Here is a 22,118-nt window from a genome sequence, read left to right as displayed (position 1 = left end):
TTCACTTTAGCTCTTTTTTTTTTTTTTTTTCTAATCAGGCATATATAATAATTTACTTCTCCAAAGGACACATTCTACGAGTCTGCCTCCTGGCCACCAGCTCTCAGTCCCTCTCTTCCCATGAATCTAGAGTCCCCAGCTGCTCCCCCTCTCCATGTCCCTATCTCTGCCTCCATCTCTAGTATCACTGCTTCTCTGGATAGGGTCTCGCATTCAGCTTGTGCTTTTCTCCTTTGATGGTCCTAGGGTCCTTTGATTCTTGACTGTAAGATTAACTACTCCCCCATTTTTGTTACAAAAACTTCTACCTTTACAATTGTGACAATCTCAATTAGTCATGATAACAATTACTCACTATTGAATCATAAGAATCTTATCCTCATCTCTTCTTACCAAACCCATCTAGACAAGATGAAAACGATTCAGTGGGGAATCTTTCTTTCCCCCACACACTCCTAAACTACCTCTTGAAACCTTGTAAACCAGTCACTTAATGCCTTTATTGCCCCTCTTCCATCTTCTTTCGATGCTTTCTTCTTTCGATGCATCATTCCACATTGACCATCATTCCATTTTTTGCCCTTCACTATTGGAGTCCTGCTGTGGCGCTGTGGGTTAATGTGCCAGACTGCAAAGCCGTTTAAACTGCAAGGTTGGTGGTTCAAGCTCACCAGTTGCTCCTCAGAAACCCTATACAAGGTTGCCATGGGACGGAACTGACTCAACGGCACTTCACAAATTGCAAGTCAAGGCTTGAAATTTTTCTTCAGTTCTTTCAGTTTGAGAAATGCTAAGTGTGAACTTCCCTTTTGTTTTCTACTTCCAGATTTCTGCACATTTCATTGTCATACTTTGCCTTCTTTAGCTGACCTTTGAAATTTTCTCTTCAGCTCTTTTACCTCATAATTTCTTCCATTTACTTTAGCATCACTATACTGGAGAGCAAGTTTCAGATCTCTTTTGACATCTATTTGTGTCTTTCCTGTATGATGTTTGTGGTATCATTCTACAGCTCTTCTGGTCTTCTTGGGTCGTAAGTGTCTAATGTATCAAATTTGTTCTTTAGGTTTTCTAAATCTGTTCTAAATTCAGGTGGGATATATTCAAGGTCATATTTTGTGGACTTGTTTCCATTTTCTTCAGCTTCAGCCTGTGGTTCCATATGAGCAATTGATAGTCTGTTCCACAGTCAGCCTCTGATCTTGTTTTGGCTGATGATACAAAGCTTTTCTGCCATCTCTTCCCACACATGTAGTCAATTTGATTCCTGTATATTCCGTTTGGTGAGGTCCATGTATATAATAATTACCTTTTATGTTTTTTAAAAAAGGTATTTGCAATAAATCATTGGTCTTGAAAAACTCTTATTGTTTGAATGCCAGCATCATTTCTATCACCAAGGCCATACTTTCCAACTACTGACCCTTCTTTGTTTCCAACTCTCACATTCTAATCACCAATAAGTTTCAATATATCTTGATTGCATGTTTGATGAATTTCATACTAAAGAAGTTGGTAGAATTCTTCAATTTTATTATCACTGGCTTTAGTGGTTGCTATTAACTGGTCCTCCTTGTAGATGTATGAAAATTATCCTACCATAGACAACATTGAATTTCAAGAAAGATCTTGAAATGCTCTTTTTTATGATGAATGTTAACGCCATTCCTCTTGAAAATGTCAGTCCCTGCATAGTAAGCCATATGACTGTAAGATTCGAAATGGCCAATACCTGCCCATTTCAACTCACAGTGCCTAGAATATTGATCTTTATGCATTCCATTTCATTATTGACAACTTCTAGTTTTCCTAGATTCACACTTCATACATTCCATGTTCTGATTAATAATTAATAACAGCTGTTTCTCTTCATTTTGAGTTGTGTCCCATCAGCAATCCTGAAAGCTCCATTTGTGTCATCACAGTCAACTCTACTTTGAGGAGGCAGCTCTTCCTCAGTCGTGTTTAGAGTGCCTTCCAACCTGAGGGTCTCATTTTCTGGCACTGTATCTGACAATGTTTTTGTGCTATTCACTATGCTTTCATTATCCATCACTATGTCCTGGTGTGGCGCTGTGGACTAATGTGTCAGACTGCAAAGTCGTTTGAACTGCAAGTTCAGTGCTCCTTGGAAACCCTATACTGGGTCACTATAGGTTGGAATCGACTCGACAGCACTTAACAACACCAACAACAACAACAACATATTTGATACTGTTCTTCTGCTATTCATAAGGTTTTCAGTGGCTAAATATTCAGAAGTGGTCCACTTCTCCTTCCTCCTAGTCTGTCTTATTCTAGAAGCTCAGCTGAAATCTATCCACCATGGGTGACCCTGCTGGTATTTAAAATACCAGTGGCATAGCTTTCAGCATTACAACAACATACAAGCCACCACAGTAGGACAAACGGACAGATAAGTTGTAGCATAAAAATAGGGCTATATGTGTTTAGCTTTTTATTGTAGTAAATGAAGAATCAGAAAATCTATGGGAAATGTGAGCTGTATAAAATCTTAGCAAACCAGTGACTTCTATACTGGTAAGGTGGAAAAGGCAATCTATTTTTACTCAGCACCAGTTTCCATTTTATATAATTAGGCTAAAATCCATCTCCCAATGGCCTTTTCTCTAAAAGGGTGGTTTTATTAGTTTTTAAAAGTTGTTTTTTTAACTTTAAAAATTCAAAGTACATATTGTGGGCAAAGGACAGTGCCCCCCAGTGGTGGTGGTGGTTATGTGCCCTGGAGTTGGTTCTGACTCATAGCGACCCTGTACAGGGTTTCCGAGGCTCTAAATCTTTACGGGAGCAGAATGCCTCATCAATCTCCTGCAGAACAGATGGTAGTTTTGAACTGCTGACCTTGCAGTTCACAGCCCAATTCATAGCCACTACGCTACCAGAGCTCCTTGTGCCCTCGAATACTAATGTGCAAATCCATGTGATGTATTTGGAGTTTGAGACCATTGCAGGCCCATTCACTAACCAAGTGGCATTTGTTACTCACCCGTGCTGTATCAGTGGGGGCATTGGTGGTTCAATGGTGGAATTCCATGCAGGAAACCCAGGTTCAGTTCATGCACATCTAGTACAGATTTCCTGATGTTGTAAAGCAGAACAGGTTTCAGCAGACTAAGATGAACTAAGAAAGGCCATGCAATCTACTTCCAAAAATCAGTCAGTAAAAGCTGTATGGCTTGCAGTGGTCCAATCTGCAGCCCCTCCTGGGGCTGATACAGAACAAGGTAATGTTTTATGCCATTGTATATTGGGCCACCATGCATCAGAGCTGATTCCATGGCAACCAACAACAACAGCACGGCTGTGTCTAACTCCATGAAGATCTACTGGGGTGGCAAGAAGTCAAAATTGATGAACTTTCTCTACAAAGACCAGGTAGGCCCTTGAGGGGAAAACACAAGAAACAATGAACTCATTAACCAAATAAAATGGGTTCTAAGAACCCTTTTGCAAGGGTTTTAATAAGGGAGGGATCAATGCCAGCTAGAGGAGGCAAATCATAAGCTAGACTTTGAAGAAGACACAGGATGTCAGTCGACAGAAGGAGGGAAAAGTGTTCTAAGCTGGAAGATTATATTAGCAAAGGCAGAGCAGGAAGATGTCCCCATACCTTGGTGTCTTGGGAGGATGTATAGAAGAAGCCAACTAACTGTATATGTTGTTGTTGTTGTTAAGTGTTGTTGAGTCGGTTCCAACCCATAGCGACCCTGAACAGGGTTTCCGAGGCTGTAAATCTTTATGGGAGCAGAAAGCCTCATCTTTCTCCTGCAGAGCAGCTGGTAGTTTCAAACTGCTGGCCTTATATATATATATATATATATAATCTTCCTAGGCACCCATGTGCCTGAGATAAACCAGGTAGGGTAACAGTCTGATTTGAGGTCTTGACAGAACAGCTCTTTCCTTGTGCCAAGCCTGATTCTCAAATAGCTCAGAGCTTCACTTCAGTTCCTACTCGAGTGTTGGTAGCAAACTCCTCAGCTCGGATACTGTTTACTAGGCCCGAGCTTGGACCAGACTCCCAGACTGGCCTGAAGCTGGGTGCTCTTTAGGGAGCCAGCCTCTCTGTGGATAGCCTTTCTATACTGCCAATTTAGCCCTGGCTTCCACACCTGAGGAACCTCCTGAGGAGCCACACTTGGTAGTCTATCCCTTCTCTCTTCTCCTTGGGTCTAAGGGTCCTAGCCACTGTACGGGACCCAAGAGCAGGTGCATCTGCTGCCTTTTGCCCAGGCTGGGATCTTCATTCTGGAAAGCCCTCGGTGAAGCTGGAGCCACATATCTGTTCAGACTAGTTTCACAAAAGCTGTGTTCAGCATAAGCCCCAGAGCACACCGAGGAGCGAGTCCCTGGCAGGTGTTCAGCCCTCATCCTGCCATTGTGTGCCTGCCAGCTCTTCCCTGCCATTCTGAGAGTGCCACGTGTACTCTTGGGTTAAAGGGTGTGCGAGCATTTGTGAGTGTGCCAGTGGCTAGTCTATACCCCCAGCATTCATGCATAAATCCAGACTTAACGAGGGTCCCTATGATCCATGGCAGGAAAGAGGATAAAGAAAATAGCACAGCTGCAGATAAGAAGTATCACCCAAAAGCTGCTGAAATCCTCTCTGGAGGCTCAAATTCCATTTTTATGATCTTCAGCATAATTGGATATATAGGAGGAAGCGCAGTTTGAAATCCCACAACTTTAGGACTCTTTCAGTCACCAGTGACTCAGGAATTTCTTCCTCTTCTTTACTCTCCTCTTTGGCCACAGATGTTGCCCTGTCACCTACCATGACCCAGGTACTGAGGACTCCCAGCTGAGTAAGTTGTGCTCCTTGTCCAGGGTAGCCATGTGCAGCCACACACATGCCTCCGTGTGACCTGTGAACAGTGGGTCCCGGGGTTGAGGCAGAATGGTCATGTGTGGGTCATCGCTTCTTCCCAGGTTCAGACTCTGGTCAAGAACTCAGGCAATGGCATTGGAGCATGAGAGGAAGGAAGAGAGAGGCAGACAGGCAACAGATAGGAAGACAGACAGACCAATCAAAACTCATTTTTGCAAAGTACAAAATGCCTCTCCTCTTTGGAGCTTCAGAATGTAGACAAGAGAAACTCAGACAGACGCTGCCATTGCTCTTGCCATAGTCAGGGATCACTGAGAACCCTCTAAGGGCAGATTTTTGGGGTGACATCATGCCATTTGAAGTGGCCTTTGATCATTTTATTTGAGTCAGCGTGGGGGTTCATTGTCAGCTCTTGGTGACAGGGACTGTCCCCCTTTTTGTTTTTCTGATTCACCCTGAGCCAAGCCCAGGGCTTCCCTCAGACTGGGTGTCTGCTAGGCACTTTCATGGCCTCTCTCAGCCACAAGGCAGGGATATACAGAGAGTTCTTGTCCTCAGTCCTCTCCCTTCTCTGTAAATCTGCCCACCATGATGACAAGGGACCCTGGCTACTCTTGCTTCCCTCCCCTTCACCTCCTCTCTACAAATCTTGGGGCTCCCCAGCTTGTCACCCTCTTCTGTATGGCAGGGCATGAGTTAAAAATCAAAACCTGCAGCAAAGAGCATCCCGTACATTTTTTATGAGCTGTAACGTCTCCTGAGAGAACGTAGTTGTTCTTCTAACCTGCAGATTGATTATCTTAGTTCCACATAGTGTCAGCTGAAGGGAGAAGCAATTAAAAGAGAGCGCAGGGGAGTTGCCACGTTTGCCTCCAGAGCTCCCATCTCCAACAGTTGCCCCAAGCCCTAGGACGACCACGGAGCACTCACTGTGCACAGAGGGATTCAACCCTAAGCAAACACATGACTAATGGGGTGCAGGTCACCAACACAGCCCTGGCTACAGCATTTCACCTGCTGCCAGTGGCTGAGACCAGTTTCTAAGGTAGTGGCGGGCACTGGAGGTTGACCAGAGACTGCGTTGTTTCATCATTGTTCCTGCATCTGTCTGGCCAGCAGAGGGCACAGAAACACTTCCTTTTGCCAAGGAATTAGCTTTTCTCTGGAAAGGAACCAAAGGCAGTATTTTCTAACTCATAACAAGTCTGTTGTTTCTGTTAAATACCATTGAATTAGGTTCTAGGGTTTCCTAGGAGCAGCTGTTGGGTTTGAACTGCCAACCTTGTGGGTCACAGTCCAGTGCTGATCCTACAGCACCACACCAGGATTCCATAACAAGTCTAGTTTTTGACTTGTCAAGCAGTAATTGTGGGAATGGTCAGAACAGAGACCGGCCGGCCATCATGGTTTCTCTTGCTGTACACAGGCTGGAGGAGAAAACCTCACTCCTGATCAGTACTCCGCATCCCTCAGTCCTGAGAGAGGAAAGAGGCTACCTGAGGTGGCTTCTGTACTGCCCAGTCCTGTCTAATCCTGCTTCCCCTGGGGGCTTCTGAGTCCAGTCTGCATCTCTCCAACGAGTACTTTGCCTTCTTGTAGTTCAAAGCCAGTTAAGCCAGTTGATGAGATGGTTCTGACTCATGCTGACCCCACGTGTACTGGAATAGAACTGTGCACCGTACAGTGTTCAGTGACTGAAGTAGACTGCCAGGCCTTTCTTCCTAAGTGCCTCTGAGTGGGTTTGAACTTCCATAGTCAAGTGTCACGTGCATTAACCATCTGGACCACCCAGAGACTCCTGTAAGCCATTGGTGCTATTGTCAGTTTCTACCAATTTGATTAAAACTCATGGCAACCCATGTGTTTCAGAGTAGAACTGCTCCATAGGGTTTTCAAGGTTGTGACCTTTCAGAAGTAGAGTGCCAAGGCTGGCTGGGTACATTCAAATCACTACCCTGTTGGTTAATACTTCAGTGCATAACCGTTTGCCCCATACAGCCACTGAATATGATCAAATGCCAGCACACACTGCTTTCTGACGACTGGCAGTGGGCCGCTGGGGGTGGGGGACAGGTGGTCTCCGTGATACCAGTGAAGCCAGGGGCTGCCAGTCTCAATGGCCCTGCTGCTACAAGCCAGGGCAGCTTAGTGCAGGCTGGGTGGATTTGACTCTGCCGCTGGCATCCTGGGAAGGAGCAGCACCTGCAGCCTTTTGATAAGGGCAGGAGCAGGGTAGGCTTCTATGGCCCCCACCCTGCAGACAGTGTGCAGGAAGAGCTCTCGGGGCCATCCAGCCTCAGCTCAGGGCTCCCAGCGCAGGTCTGTGGACCTCACAGATGGCAAACACAAACCTAAACCTGCCCTGAATTTCAAATGGAGACAAAGGTTCTTTGAAGCCAGCAATGGTAAACACATATGGGCTGTCAGGATGCTGTTGTGACAGCAGTTTTGCTGTCATCGGAGAGGGATGATTCAGGTCACCTCCACGGCAGACAGGCTGGGGGAGCATCCCGGGGTGTGCAGGGAAAGAAAGCTGCTGTCTAGAGAATGGTACCCCTACCCTTCCTCTTCCTCCTCCTCCTCCTTCCAGCATGCCTTAGTTTTCCTTGTCTTTTTTTTTTTTTTTTTTTTTAAATCCTTGGTTTTATCCAACAAAGGGAACCTTTTAATTTCCTTGTAAAATATATTAAATTGTATTCTGAAATTTCCATTTCTGTCAGCTATGGATTCCTCTATACTTAGCTGAGTGGTATGTACTCATGTGGCTCCCAAATACTTTAGCAGGGCCCTTGGGGTCCTCGGGGCCTCCCAGAGGAGCTCAATAGCTCCTCCTCAGAGCAGACTGGAGAAAAGTGCGGAAAACCACAGAAAGCAATGTCCTAAGTGACAGCAGTTGTGAGGGGACAGAACATCTGGATGTCATCCATTTATGTGAGAAATTGCAGGGGGCTTGGAGGAGCCATGGTGGCAAAACCCACCAGCTGCTCTGTGGAACAACACGTGACTCTCTGCTCCCATAAAGATTGACAGACTTGTAAACTCTATGGGGCTATAGGGTTGCTGTGAGTTGGAATTTGGTTTAGGGTTTGATGAGTGTAGTAAGGTCACTGGCCTTGAGACATTGCTGTTAGGTCAAAGGACTCTCCCATCTGCCCAACATGTGACATTGACTGGTCTTGGCAAGTGGTCCCTGAGCACACCTTTCAAAAGCTAACACAGCTGGGGTTTCTAGGTGCTCTTACCACCAACGCCAATTTTCACCTTGAATTTTTGTGGCAGACAATGGGAAGGTGGGACAGACAGACCCCATCTCCAGCTTCAGTTACAAGGTTCATCCTGCACAGCCCAATGGTCAGTGTCTCCTTCCACTCTTGCTGCCACCCTTTGCACATGGGCTGAGCAACACATGGGTCTTCCTCTCCTCTGGCTGCAGAGGGCAGGGCACCAAGGGCAGAAGGAAAGAGGGCCAGTATGAAAGGGCAGGTGACAATAGATGACAGTAGGAAGAGTTATTGGCAGCATCTTTCCAGACCACTTGAGAAGGAAGAAGCGAAATCTGAGGGATCATAGCTACTAAGTATTAAACCTTTGTCTGGTTTGCTGACCCTGCCTCTCACACACACCTATAGGACTTGAAAATATTTCATAGTTGACCCTGGATAAAGGTTTGTCTGAATAGTGCCACCTATTCCTCCACCCACTTTGTGTCTATTTTGCAGATGAGGAAAGAGACACTACAATCCCAAGCTATCAGTATAGTCAGGACAAGGACAGAACTGTTTGAATGAAGGCATTAAGCCTCCTGCCTGCCTCTTGCGGTGGGGCCCTCCAGGATCAGTGACGGAATGCTGGGAACTTTCTTTAAGGAGATCATTAGAATCCCAAATGGCAAGACAGGGGAAGGAGAGCCCAGCATTTGGGGAACACACACAGGTATACACATGCTCCTTGAGGAAAGAAACTGCATTACCTCAGGGGGCCACTGAGTGGCACCTTTGGGCCATGCACTTGGCTCCAAAAACATTCATCTGAACAACCACAGAAAAACATGCGTAACCTTTAAAAAAAAAATAACAAGTACATCTCACTTTGGGTGAAATTCTACGACAGCTTGAATGCACTTTTCCCCTTGTCGTGGTTGAGCTTTTCTTGTCCTTGCCCTTTTGCCATGGCCCTGGGACCTGAACGCTCATAGCTTATGGGTGGGAAACTGGGCTGCCTTTATTCACAGAGCAAAGGGTTGGCTGCCCAGACCTGGGTTCTGCTGAAAGCCTTCCCTCCCCAGGGTGGCCTGATCCTGAGGGATTGGTCCAGCCATTGTCATGGAGTAGTGGAACTGTGCTCCATGGGTTTTCAATAATTCATTTTTTAGATGTAGATTACCAGACTTTTCTTCCAAGGTGCCTCTGGGTAGTCTCCAACCACCACACTTTGGCTGGCAGCCAATTGCAAGAACTATTTTGCATAATCCAGGAATTCTGCTGAGGAATTAGTGAGAAGATAATATGAGGATGGGAGATTTTTCTCCCTGGAGGCCCCCAGAGAACCTTTCAGCAGATATTTCTCCCATGTATGTTCCTTCAACTTTATTCCAGATGAGCCCGTAGTCAACTCTACAGCACTGATAGAGTCCCTACTGTATGCCAAGCACCTTGCTGAGCCCTGTGTCAGTTCCATTTCGCCAACATACATGGCTGGTTCATTTCAGTTCAATTGTTCCATTGCAGAATTCTGTCTGTTGGTTTGAGGTTTTCTTCATTTTGTTGCTTTTAATTGATTCCTACCAGAGTTGACAAAGGAACTCACATTATATGGGGAAAGCAGGACATGCATGTAATCAGTGCTTCTCAGACAGGGTTGATTTTGCCCTCCTCCAGGGGACATCTGGCAATGTCTGGGGACATTTTTGCTTCTCACAATTGGAGAGCGCTCCTTGGAAACCTTATACAGGGTCGCTATGAGTCGGAACTGACTTGACAGCACTTAACAATAACAAATTGGCGTTAGTGAGTAGAGGGCAGGAATGCCGCTAAACATCCTACAATGTATGCGGTAGCCTACACAACAAAGAATTATTCAGCCCTGAATGACAATAGTGCTGAGGTTGAGAAACCTCAGTATGAATTGAGAACAATATCTTCTTGGCACCAGAAACACACTGATATCTTATTGTGCACTTTCAGTTCTCCACTAAACACTGTAGTGGGACAGTCTTTGTGCTCCCAGCAACCTTCAAGATCTTTGTGATCCATGAGTGTAGCATCAGCGCATGTTGGGGGTGGGTGATGGCAGAATGAGTTTCATGGACTATCAATGGTGGTACCCAACTCTAGCACAGTCCAGATGCGGAGCCCCTGGAACCATTTGTTTTTATGTGTTCACTTCAGGTTCTGGTTGGCTGTCCAAGATCTCAAGAAACAGCCCCTGCAGGATGTGGCCAAGAGAGTGGAAGAAATCTGGCAGGAATTTCTGGCTCCAGGGGCCCAAAGTGCAATCAACTTGGATTCTCACAGCTATGAGATAACCAGTCAAAACGTCAAAGATGGAGGGAGATACACGTTTGAAGATGCACAGGTTTGCTATTTACTCAAATGGTTCTGTCTGCCAGTATTCATGTGTCCCAGTCTACCACCCAACCCTTTAAGGTGAGTAAGGCATTCTGGATAGTTAGAATCTTAGGATTTATTATTGTAAGACTATCAAGAGAAACTATTCCAATTAGGTGCACACTGAAATCCGAGAATTATCTTCCTGGATTAGTGATGATTACTTCAGAAATACAGGAATTTATAGTTATTTACTTTACTCTTTCTATGGAAATCTCAGTGTTCTACAAAATCTGGGGTCCTGTAATAAGTCACTGGTAGAATCTGAGAACCATAACACAGAGTCCATTAAATGGGTCTAGAGTCAAACCCATATTGGCAGGTTAAAAAGTAGGTGGGGACACAGATTAAACAAGATCAGTCCTGCACTGATGGTTGCTGATGCTGGATGCCGGTAGATCAGAGTTTGCTGTTCAGGGCCGTGAGTCAAACCCACATTGGACTTACTCTAAAGGCCACACGTGTAACCCCCACTCTACCTTGCTTCCATAGTGATTTGCAACCATGCCATTAATATTGTTTGAGCACCTCTGTATGCCACGTCCCTGCCCTTAAGGAAGTTTCAGGCTAGTGGAGGAGACAGATAAGTAAACAGACCATTTCAACAGTGTGAGAAATGCCCCAGTGGGGTACGCTGGGAGGACTCCTAACCCTGTAAGGTACAATTAAAGTACAGATGCTGGTGAGGCTGGAGAGAGAAGCAGAAACCACATGGTGTTGTTGTTAAGTATCCACTCTAGCCATCTGGTATAGGGTTTCTGAGGAGTGGCTGTCAGGTTTGAACCGCCAACCTTGTGGTGCCCACTGACCTTATGGTCCCGTGTTTATCCTACAGTGCCACCTGAAGACTCCACATAAGCCACCCTAAATAATGAGCTTTATCCTAGGGGCATGGAGGTGCCATATTTAAAGATAAGCAATAGGTCAGAGTTTTTATTTCCTGCTCCCTTATTTTTCTTTCTCCCTGCCACCCCCCACCCCCGTGACAGCACTTGGTGTTTCTCTGTGTCCCCAACTCTGTTCTTCATCTCTCTCATCCCTGAGGCTCCCAGTCGAGAATCTGGGTGGTTTATTTGCCTTCTCACACACATCATCTAACTTAGGAAGCTCTGTGGAGCTACACTGATGCACATAATTCTATGGGAAACAACGTCCCTCATCATCTTGATTTGCCCTGCCATATGCTCAGAACTGCAGAATGGAGACACGTCCCAACCTCAACACTCTGACACCTTCTGTTCCTCCTGGTGGTGAATGCCATCAAATGCCTTTGTCAGGAAGGTTAGGTTCTATAGAGTTCAGTGTCCCTGCCCTATAAAATCAGGACTACCTCACCCTGGGCAAACAAGCATTTGTGTCATAAGACACCTTTTTTCCTGACACATTTTTGTGTGTATATCTGCTCCCACGCACCATCTTGGCATAGTCCAGTGAGGAAGACTATCTAATCAAAGCCCCTCGGGAGGTTCCCTAGATGAATGATCTGAAGCACAAAGTCCAACTCTCCAGTAAGCACAAAAGAAGACTTGTCAGAACCATAGTGCACCCAGGACAATATTAGAACTTTGAGACTGGTGTCAGGAGAGGTGTATTTTAATCATTTATTCTGGAAAGTTTAAACATGGAAAAGGAGATGAAACTGAACAGCAAACTGATTTACCGGCATCCAGCCTAGGCAACCATCTTGTTTTATCTGTGTCCCCACCTATGTTTTAACCTACCACTAGATATATTGCTGTTGTTGTTGTTGTTTTATGCCATCAAATCAGTTCTGACTCATAGAAAACCTGTATAAGATTTACAAGGAGAAGCTGGTATGTTTGAACTGTAACCTTGTGGTTAGCAGTCCAGTGCTTATCCTACATGGCCACACCAGGACTCCCAATAAACCACTTGTTGTTGTTGTTAAGTGCAATTGAGTCGGTGGTGACCCAAAGTGACCCTGTATAGAATTTCTGAGGAGCAGCTGGTGAGCTTGAACTGCCAACCTTGTGGTTCAAACCGACATTAACACACAGCACTGCACAAGGACTCCCAATAAACCACTAGATTATTTTAAAGCAAATCCAAGTCATCGTGTTATTACATCTATGGGTACTTAGACATACATTTCTAAAAGATGTTAGTGAGTGCCGTCCAATCAGTTCTGACTTATAGCAACCCTATATAGGGTTTCTGAGGAGCAGCTGGTGGGCTTGAACCCCCGACCTTACAGTTAGCAGTCCAGTGCTTATCCTACAACACCACAATGATAATGACCCTTTTTTGTTAGCATTACCATAATACCATTATCACACCTTAACAAATTAGCAATAATCTCTCAATATCACTGAATATCTAGATAAATATTCAAATCTATAATAGTTTCATGAATGCCTCATCCCACCCGTGTTTAAAAATTAAAATCCATACATGCATACATGCAATCGTTGGACAGATTTTTTTAAATGCCCCTTCGTTCAAAGGTTCCCTGTATATCTCTTCCCACCCTGCCCCTCTTATGATTTATTTAATGAAGACATCCAATTCTTTGTCCTGTAGAGTTCTCACAGTCTGGATATTTCTGATTGCAGCCCTGTGGTGCTGTTTAACGTGCTCTTCTCTCATCTGTATTCCCTGTAAATTGGAAGTTTGTTCTAGATGTTTAATCAGATTTAGGTTTGATTTTTGTGGGCAGGATTACGTCATAGGTTGTTGTATTCTCCTGTTAAGAGACACATATGTCTGGTAGTCTCATTTATTGTGACTTTAGTAGTCATTGATGTTTATTGCCTAGATCCATTGGTTAATTACCAAACCAAAATCAACTCATTGTCATTAAGTTGATTCTGACTCATAGCAATCGTATAGAGTCAAGCAGGACTGCCTGTAGGGCTTCCAAGGCGTCATCTTTGTAAAAGCAGACTGCCACGTCATCTTTTTCCCACAGATTAGTGGCAGGTTAAAGCCCCCAACCTTTCAGTTAGCAGCCAAGTGCCATCAGGACGTCTATTAGTTAATCAAAGCAAAGACCAACCCACTGCCGTGGAATCTTTACGGGAGCAGGCAGCAGCTGATGGGTTTGAACTTCTCGTTTGATTAGCAGCCCAGTGCTTCTCCCACAGCACCACCAGGGGATTGCAAAGGGATGATCTTCTTTCCTTCTTTCTTCATTAATTAGCTGAAATGCTTCTGCAAAGAGAAACTTCAGCTCATCTACTATTTGATTACATAGTTGTTGTTGAGTGCTGTCGAGTTGATTCCTACCCATAGCAACCCTGAATAGGGTTTCCAAAGAGCAGCTGGTGAGCTTGAACCACTGACCTTGCAGTTCAAATGGCTTTGCAGTCTGACGCATTAACCTACAACACCACACCAGGACTCCCGATTATATAATTGTTGTTGTTGTTGTTAAGTGCCTTCGAGTCGGTTCCGACCCATAGTGACCCTGTACAGGGTTTCCGAGGGTGTAAATCTTTACGGGAGTAGAAAGCCTCATCTTCCTCCCGCGGAGCAGCTGGTAGTTTCGAACCGCTGACCTTAAGGTTCGCAGCCCGATTCGTAACCACTACGCTACCAGAGCTCCTTGATTATATAATAGTATAGTTCATATAAGGAAGGAAGGGTAAATGGTTGATTCTTCCCTTTCATTTGCTGATTTTCAAAATAATACTTTTTACCTTGCATTTTCCAGTGGTGACCAATTAAACGCTTTTGCTTTTTAGTGAATTTTTGAATCATGACTGTAAATGTAATTGGTATTTTTTTATATATTTATATTGTCATTTGTATTGATGCTGGTAGAGTAGCATTTCTGGTCAGTGGGAAACTACTGATGTTGGTCCCTTCTGACATAACCCCAGTTGTTGTTGTTAAGTGCCATTGAGTTGACTCTGACCCATAGCGACCCTGGATAGGGTTTCTGAGGAGCAGCTGGTGAGCTTGAACCGCCAGCCTTGCAGTTCAAACGGCTTTGCAGTCTGGTGCATTAACCCACAGCACCATACCAGGACTCCTATAACCCCAGTAGTCTTTGATATTACACAAATAGCACAGAAGCTAAGATGTCCAGACCCTTCCCCAAACACTGAATTAGCCATATCTCCAAAGATCCCCAGGCCCCCTTAGTGAGAAATGGCTTTAAGAGGCCACAGTCTGAACACTTAGGGATAGTCTTTATTCCTGTGTTGATTATTGTTTCTAGAGTTTTCCATGGACAGTTGTTGTTGTTAAGTGCCATTGAGTTGGTTCCAACCCATAGGAACACTGTATAGGGTTTCTGAGGAGTGACTGGTGAGCTTGAACTTCTGACCTTGTGGCTAAACTAACTTTGCAGTCTAGTGCATTAGCCCACAGCACCACACCAAGACTCCTGAATGAACAGAGCTAGGGAATAGTTTGTTATTGTTTATAAGGATGAATATATCTTGATATTGTCCACTAAAATTCAGAACAACAGGGAATTTTATTTAGCCTCTTATATTTTACATCTGTGTCTCCTTTCTCCACCCTGAGAATTCTAGTTCTCAGGGATTATACAGATGGTAGTGTTAATACTTGTGGCTCTGCAGGATAAGTACTGAACTGCCAACAAGGTTGACAGTTCAAACCCATCAGCTGTGGAATCCTGTTGTAGTGCTGTAGGATAAGCACTAGACTGTTAACCACAAGGTTGGTGGTTCAAACTCACCAGTTCCTCCTCAGAAATGTTATACAGAGTTGCTCTGAGTCAGAACTGACTTGATGGTACTTAACAACAACATCAACACATTACCACAGAGTGTCAAAATTACAATGCCAACATAGTTTAGTCAACCAATCTTTTCTTGTTGGCCATTCATGTTATTAGTAATTCAAGAAAGACTTGATCAAAGCATTTTGGAAAAGAAGACCATGTTGTACCTTGACAAATTTCTGAACAAATCCTCTATATTGGCTATGGTGCTCTGCCTTTTTTTTAGGCACTTTAAAATACGTTATACAGTGGCCCCTTATCTGTGGGAGATACAGTCCACAACTCACAGTGAATGCCTAAAGCCATGGGCAATAATACCAAACCCTATATATATGATGTTGTTGTTGTTTTTCTATGCATACATACTTATGATAAAGCTTAATTTCTAAATTAGATGCAATCAGAGATGAGCAACAATAATTAATGAAAAAATAAGACACTTTGTTAAGCAAAATAAGGGTTACTTGAACACCATGAAGCTGACCTGAAAACCAAGCTAGCTACTAAGTGCCTAAGGGACAGGTAGTGCATACAGCATGGGCACACTGCACACAGGGGTGAGTCCCACCCTCAACAACAGACAGCCAGGCAGCATGAGATTTCATCACGTTACTCAGAGTGGCATGCAGCTGAAAATTTACGAATTGTTTATTTCTGAAATTTTCCATTTAATATTTTCAGATTCTGGATGACCGCAGGTAACTGAAACCTCAGAAAGCAAAACCATGGTTAAAGGGGAACCGTTGCTGTTATTAGGCACCATAGAATTGGCTCTGAATCATAGTGACCCTGTACACAACATAACAACAGACCAACCAGGTTATGTTTGAACCCATGGTTGCAGCCACTTTGTCTATCCTTCTTATTGGGGGGGGTGGGGGTCTTCTTCTTCTTGCTGATCCTCTATTTTATCAACATGTTGTCAGGAGGGACGAAGATGGAACTACTGTACTGTAAATCTTTACGGAAGCAGAAAGTCTCATCTTCCTCCCATGGAACAGCTGGTAGTTTCAAACTGCCAACCTTGAGGTTAGCAGCCTGATTCATAACCACTATGCTACCAGAGCAACCTGTGATACTCACAACTAAAGGAACTCTAGTACTTAGAGATGGGCCCAAAGCCAAAGGTGCAGACTCTGGTCCTGTCTCTCTCCCATATGCTTTTTCAAGGATTGTGTCTTTAAGTCCTCTAAGCTCCCCTCAGTTTGCCCATCTGCTTAGTGGGAATAGTGACATCTAAGCCTTTTGAACTCCACCCCTCCCCACACACACACACACATTGGGACAGGGAGTTCTGGATGGCTTCTGGTTTCCTTAGCACATCACTATGGTTTTCAGAGGCCCATCATCACAGTGATCAAATTGGCAAATAAAACATGTGACCTAATGTTAGTGGTCAAGTAGCCTGAGAAAAGGCTCCACCAGATTTATAGATCCTTTTGAAATAGGACTGGGGGTGGGGTACAGCACAGGTGCCCTCTAAGGGTTTTATTTATTTATTTTGACTACATGCATTGTTAAAACAAACTTAATTAGCTCTGTTTGTTTCCTGTGGAGATATTTCACAAGACACAATGTCACCACAGACCCAGCATTTGCACTTGTACTTTGCTAATCCATTTGACTTCTTTTGAAAAGTTGGGCCAAGACTAAACCTTCCATAAAGGTCTGTGGGTGGTTACCATAGCCCTCAGTCATTTGCTGTTTTGTTTAAGTTTCATTGATTTAACCTGTGGGGAGTTGGGGAAAGAACAACACGGACCATGTTTTTAGTTGTTTCATTTATTTATTTATTCAGACTCTGTTTTTTTATGTTGGAGATCAAATTCTCTGTTTGCAACCATGAGGCATTATAGAATGTTCCTACACTTGTCACCCACATGCTATGTGGTTTTAGGCAAGGGCTTTCATCATCTGCAGTCTTCCTCATCTGTAAAATGGGCATGATGCTTCTATATAATCCAATAAGGATTATGAAGAAATCAGATGGGCTAATAGCCCAGATAATTCTTTGAGGATCTGATGTTGTTACTGTTGTTTGTTGCCATGGTATCAACTCTAGCTCATGGTGACCTGATGTATAATAGAACGCAGTATTGCCCAGTCTGGCACCATCTTCAGGATCATTGCTCTGTTTGAGTCTTTTGCGACTAGTGTGTCAATCTGTCACATTGAGGATTTTCCTTGTTTTTGTTGGCCCTCTACTTTACCAAACATGATGTCCGTTTCTAGCCATTACAAATTAAAAGTACTATATATTTGTGTGAACTCACAAGAATTAATGGCTTTAGTGTTTTCTGGAGCCCCATAATTTCAAGCTGGATCAAAAAGGTGTTCTCTCAAAGAGATTTCTGTTCTAGAAGGGGATTCTTAGGATGAAAATTCAGGACATGTGGTTGAGAACCAAATTTGGGGGTCTTTGGGTATCACCTTAAGGGACTTGAGCATTCTCATCCTGAAGACAATGGGAAAGAATCAAAGGGTCTGAGCTGGGGACACTGTACAATGACAGAGTTCGAAGATGGTGAGTCTGGTGGTGATGAGCAGAGTGGGCTGGAGTGGGAGAGAGATTGAACCTCTAGTATGTGGTCTAATGCTTTGCCTTCAGGTCTTGGAGGAGAAAATTAAACCGCAGGAAGCACTGGGAAGCTAAGGCTTTCTCTCAGGGCATTTGCCTCTTTCCTGAGCCTCCACAGACCCCAGGAAGGAGACAGGAGTCTTCGGACAGCTTAGTGGCTTCTTAGCTTCAATGTAAAATGCCTCAGAGTATTCAAGGATACTCCGAGGACTGTGTCCTTAGGACCATTCAATCTTTCATCTATCTGGCCATACAGCCATTTCATGAACATACACTTTCCCATTCAAGTTGGGAGATCCCGACCTTTGAGCTTTGAAGTCCAATACTAAGGAAGATTGCTTTTTGCCCTCAGGTAGAGCTTGTCTAAGAGCACATCATTCTTTCAACACAAAACAAAATAGGCCTAAGAAAACATTGCATTGAGCTTGAATTGGATTGGAAATCTGTCCATCGACTGGATTGACAGTTGAATTGGGGAGGCCAACCCTGCCCATTGGCTTCGATCTTGCAGAAGCCATCTTGTCTTTCTAATATTGCCCTGGTGTTTTCCAGACTCACAACACCTGCTATGCGAAGTGTATGACCCTTCCTGCACTTCTGGATTTAAAGTTTCCTTGATGGGAACAAGAATCTGCTCTTATTTATCCTGAATATGTCCCTGTTGCTGATGCTATGTGCCATCAAGTCGGTTGGAACCCATCATGACCATATGTACAGCAGTCCAAAACATTGCCTGGTCCTGCGCCAGCCTCACAATTGTGTTTGAGCCTATTGTTGTAGCCATGGTTTCAGTTCCTGTCATTGAAGGTCTTCTTTTTCACTCACCTTCTACTATAACAAAGATGAACTCCTTCTCCAGGGACTGAGGAATATGTTACTATAACACTAAAAACTGCTTTGCACACTGTTGAGATTTTTTACAAATTTCCTGGGCAATTCAGTTCAGAAATATTACACTCTAAAATGTATCACTTTGTCATACTGTGGTGGCTTGTGTGTTGCTGTGATGCTAGAAGCTATGCCACTGGTATTTCAAATACCGCAGGGTCACCCATGGTGGACAGGTTTCAGTGGAGCTTCTAGGCTAAGACAGACTAGGAAGAAGGAGAGGCAGGCCACTTTTGAATGAAAATCTTATGAATAGCAATAGAATATTGTCAGATATAATGCTGGAAGATGTTCAGAATATGAGCTGCCTCCTTAAAGTAGAGTTGACCTTAATGACACAGATGGAGTAAAACTTTCAGGCCCTTCATTTGCTGATGTGGCACAACTCAAAACGAGGAGAAACAACTGTAAACATCCATTAATAATTAAAATGTGGAATGTACACAATATGAATCTGAGAAAATTTAAAGTTGTCAAAAATTAAGTGAAATACATAAAGATTGACGTTCTAGGCATTAGTGAACGAAATGGATTGGTATTAGCCATTTTGAATCAGACAATCATATGGTTTACTATACCAGTAGTGACAAACTGAAGAGAAATGACATCACATTCATCATCAGAAACATTTCAAGATCTATCTTGAAGTATAATGCTGTCTTTGAAAGGATAATATCCATTTGCCTACAAGGAAGACCAATCAGTAACACTGTTACTCAAATTTATGCACCAACCACAAAAGCCAGGGATGATAAAGAATTCTACCAATCTCTTATGTCTGAAATTGATCAAACATACAATCAAGATGAATTGATAATTACTGGTGATTGGAAAGTGAAAGTTGGAAACAAAGAGGCAGGATCAGTAGTTGAAAATGTAGCCTTGGTGAAAGAAATGATGCTGGAGATCACAAGATAGAATTTATTCATTGCAAATACCTGTTTTCAACAACCTGGACCTCCCCTGATGGATGACACAGGATTCAAATCGATTACATCTATGAGAAGAGACAAAAGCTCAATATTATCAGTTAAAAAAGGAAGCCAAGGCAGAAGCTGAAGAAAATTAAGACAAGCCCATGAGAGTCAAAATACGACCTTGAGCATATCCCACCTAATTTAGAGACCACTTCAAGAACAGATTTGATGTACTAGACACTAATAACCAAAGACTAGAAGAGTTGTGCAATGAAATCAGGAACAACACGCATGAAGAACGTAAAGGGTCATTTAAAAGACAGGAAAAAAAATGAAAAGACCAAAGTGAATGCCAAAAAACTCTGAAACTTTCTCTTGAGCATTGAGAAGCTAAAGCAATGGGAAGAAATGATGAAGTGAAAGCTGAACAAAAATTTCAAAGGGCAGGGCAGTTTGAGAAGAAAAAGTCAAATATTGTAATGAAATGTGTGAAGACCTGAAGTTAGAAAATCAAAAGGGAAGAACACACACAGCATTTCTCAAGCTGAAAGAACTGAAGAAAAAATTCAAGCCTGCAGTTACAATATTGAAGGATTAGAGGAGCAAAATATTGAATGACACTGTAAACATAGAAAGAAGATGAAAGGAATACACAAAGTCATTGTACCAAAACGAATTGGTCAGTGATCAGTCATTTCAAGAGGAACCATATGATCAAGAAGTGATGATATTGAAAGAAATCCAAACAGAACTGAAGGCATTGGAGAAAACAAGGCTCCAGGAGTTGATGGAATACAAACGGAAATCTTTCAGCAAACTGATGCAGCCCTGCAGGAACCCACTTGACTATGTCAAGAAATTTGGAAAACAGCTACCAGGCTAACTGATTGAAAGAGAACCACATTTGTGCCCATTCCAACAGAATGCTGAGATCATCAAATAACATCATTAATATCACATGCAAGTAAAATTTTGCTAACGGTAATTTTTTTAAAAAATGACTAAAGCAGTGCATGGGCAGGTTGCTACCAGACATAAAATTCGGATTCATAAGAGGACATGGAACTAGAAATATCATCACTGATGTCAGATGGATCTTGGCTGAAAGCAAAGAATACCAGAAAGATGTTTACCTGTGCTTTATTGACTATGCAAAGGCTTTCAACTGTGTGGATCATAACAAACTATGGATAACATTAGAAAGAGTGGGTATTCCAGACCACTTAATTGTGCTCATGAGGAAACTGTACATAGACCATGAGACAGTCATTCAGACAAAACAAGGGGATACCGAATGGTTTAAAATAGGAAAGTTGTGCACCAGGGTTATATCCTTACACCATGCTTATTCAATCTGTATACTGAGCAAATAATCTAAGGCTGGGTTATATGAAGAAGAGTGAGGCATCAGGACTGGAGGAAGACTCATTAACAGCCTGTGACATGCAGATGATACAATCTTGCATGCTGAAAGAGAGAAGGACTTGAAATATTTACTGATGAAGAACAAAGATTTCAGACTTCAGTATGAATTGCACCTCAATATAAAGAAAATGAAAATCCTCACAACTGGATCAATAAGTAACATCATGATAAATAGAGAAATGATTGAAAATGTCAAAGACTTCAATTTGTTTGTATCTACAATCAGTGCCCACCACTCAACTGTCAGTTTGGTATACTGTGGTGGCTTGCATGTTGCTGTGACGCTGGAAGTTTATGCCACTGATAGTTTAAATACCAGTAGGTTACCTATGGTGGACAGGTTTCAGCTGAGCTTTCAGGCTAAGACAGACTAGGAAAAAGGAGAGGCTGACTACTTCTGAAAGAGTAGCCACTGAAAACCTTATGAATAGCAGTGAACACTGTCAGAGAGCACCAGAATATTAAGTATTGAAATATGATGAATAACACCAGAATATTGTCAAATGTACTGCAAGAAGATGAGCTACTCAGGTTGGAAGGCACTCAAAATACGACTGGGGAAGAGCTGCCTCCTTAAGGTAGAGTTAACCATGATGATGCAAATAGAGTACAGCTTTCTGGACCTTTGTTTGCTGATGGGACACAACTCAAAATGAAGATAAACAGTTGTAAATATCCATTAATAATTGGAACATGGAATTTATGAAATATGAATCTAGGAAAATTAGAAGTTTTAAAAAATGAAACGGAATGCATAAAGATCAGTATCTAGGCATTAGTGAGCTGAAATGGACTGGTATTGGCCATTAGGAATCTTACCATCACATGGTTTACTATGTCAGAATGACAAACTTAAGAGGAATGTTGTAGCATTCATCGTCAAAAAGAACATTTCAAGATCTATCTTGAAATACAACACTGTCTGTGATAGGATAATATTCATATGCCTACAAAGAAGACCAGTTAATACAACAGTTATTCAGATTTATGCAGCAACCACTAAAGCCAGTAATAATGAAATTGCAGAATTCTACTAATATCTTCTGTCTGAAATTGATCAAATACGCATTCAAGATGTATTGCATAATTACTGATGATTGGAATGTGAATGCTGGAAACAAAGAGGAATGGTCAGTAATTG

The 22,118-nt window shown here is 43.0% G+C and overlaps 1 protein-coding gene across 2 annotated transcripts in view; it reads left to right on the top strand.

Moving 5' to 3' along the window:
• Window positions 1–22,118, top strand: part of RGS6 (regulator of G-protein signaling 6) — an 833,734-nt gene that overhangs the window by 743,025 nt on the left and 68,591 nt on the right. For both annotated transcript variants that reach the window (XM_006865561.1, XM_006865562.1), the window contains exon 14: window positions 10,237–10,423. In XM_006865561.1, coding sequence (XP_006865623.1) covers window positions 10,237–10,423 — 187 coding nt within the window. The remainder of the gene's footprint in view (window positions 1–10,236; window positions 10,424–22,118) is intronic.

This window comes from Chrysochloris asiatica, unplaced genomic scaffold (assembly GCF_000296735.1).
Source record: "Chrysochloris asiatica unplaced genomic scaffold, ChrAsi1.0 scaffold00079, whole genome shotgun sequence".
Taxonomy (NCBI): Eukaryota; Metazoa; Chordata; class Mammalia; order Afrosoricida; family Chrysochloridae; genus Chrysochloris; species Chrysochloris asiatica.
The sequence above is the reverse complement of the archived record's forward strand: the minus strand, read 5'-3'. Positions and strand labels throughout refer to the sequence as shown.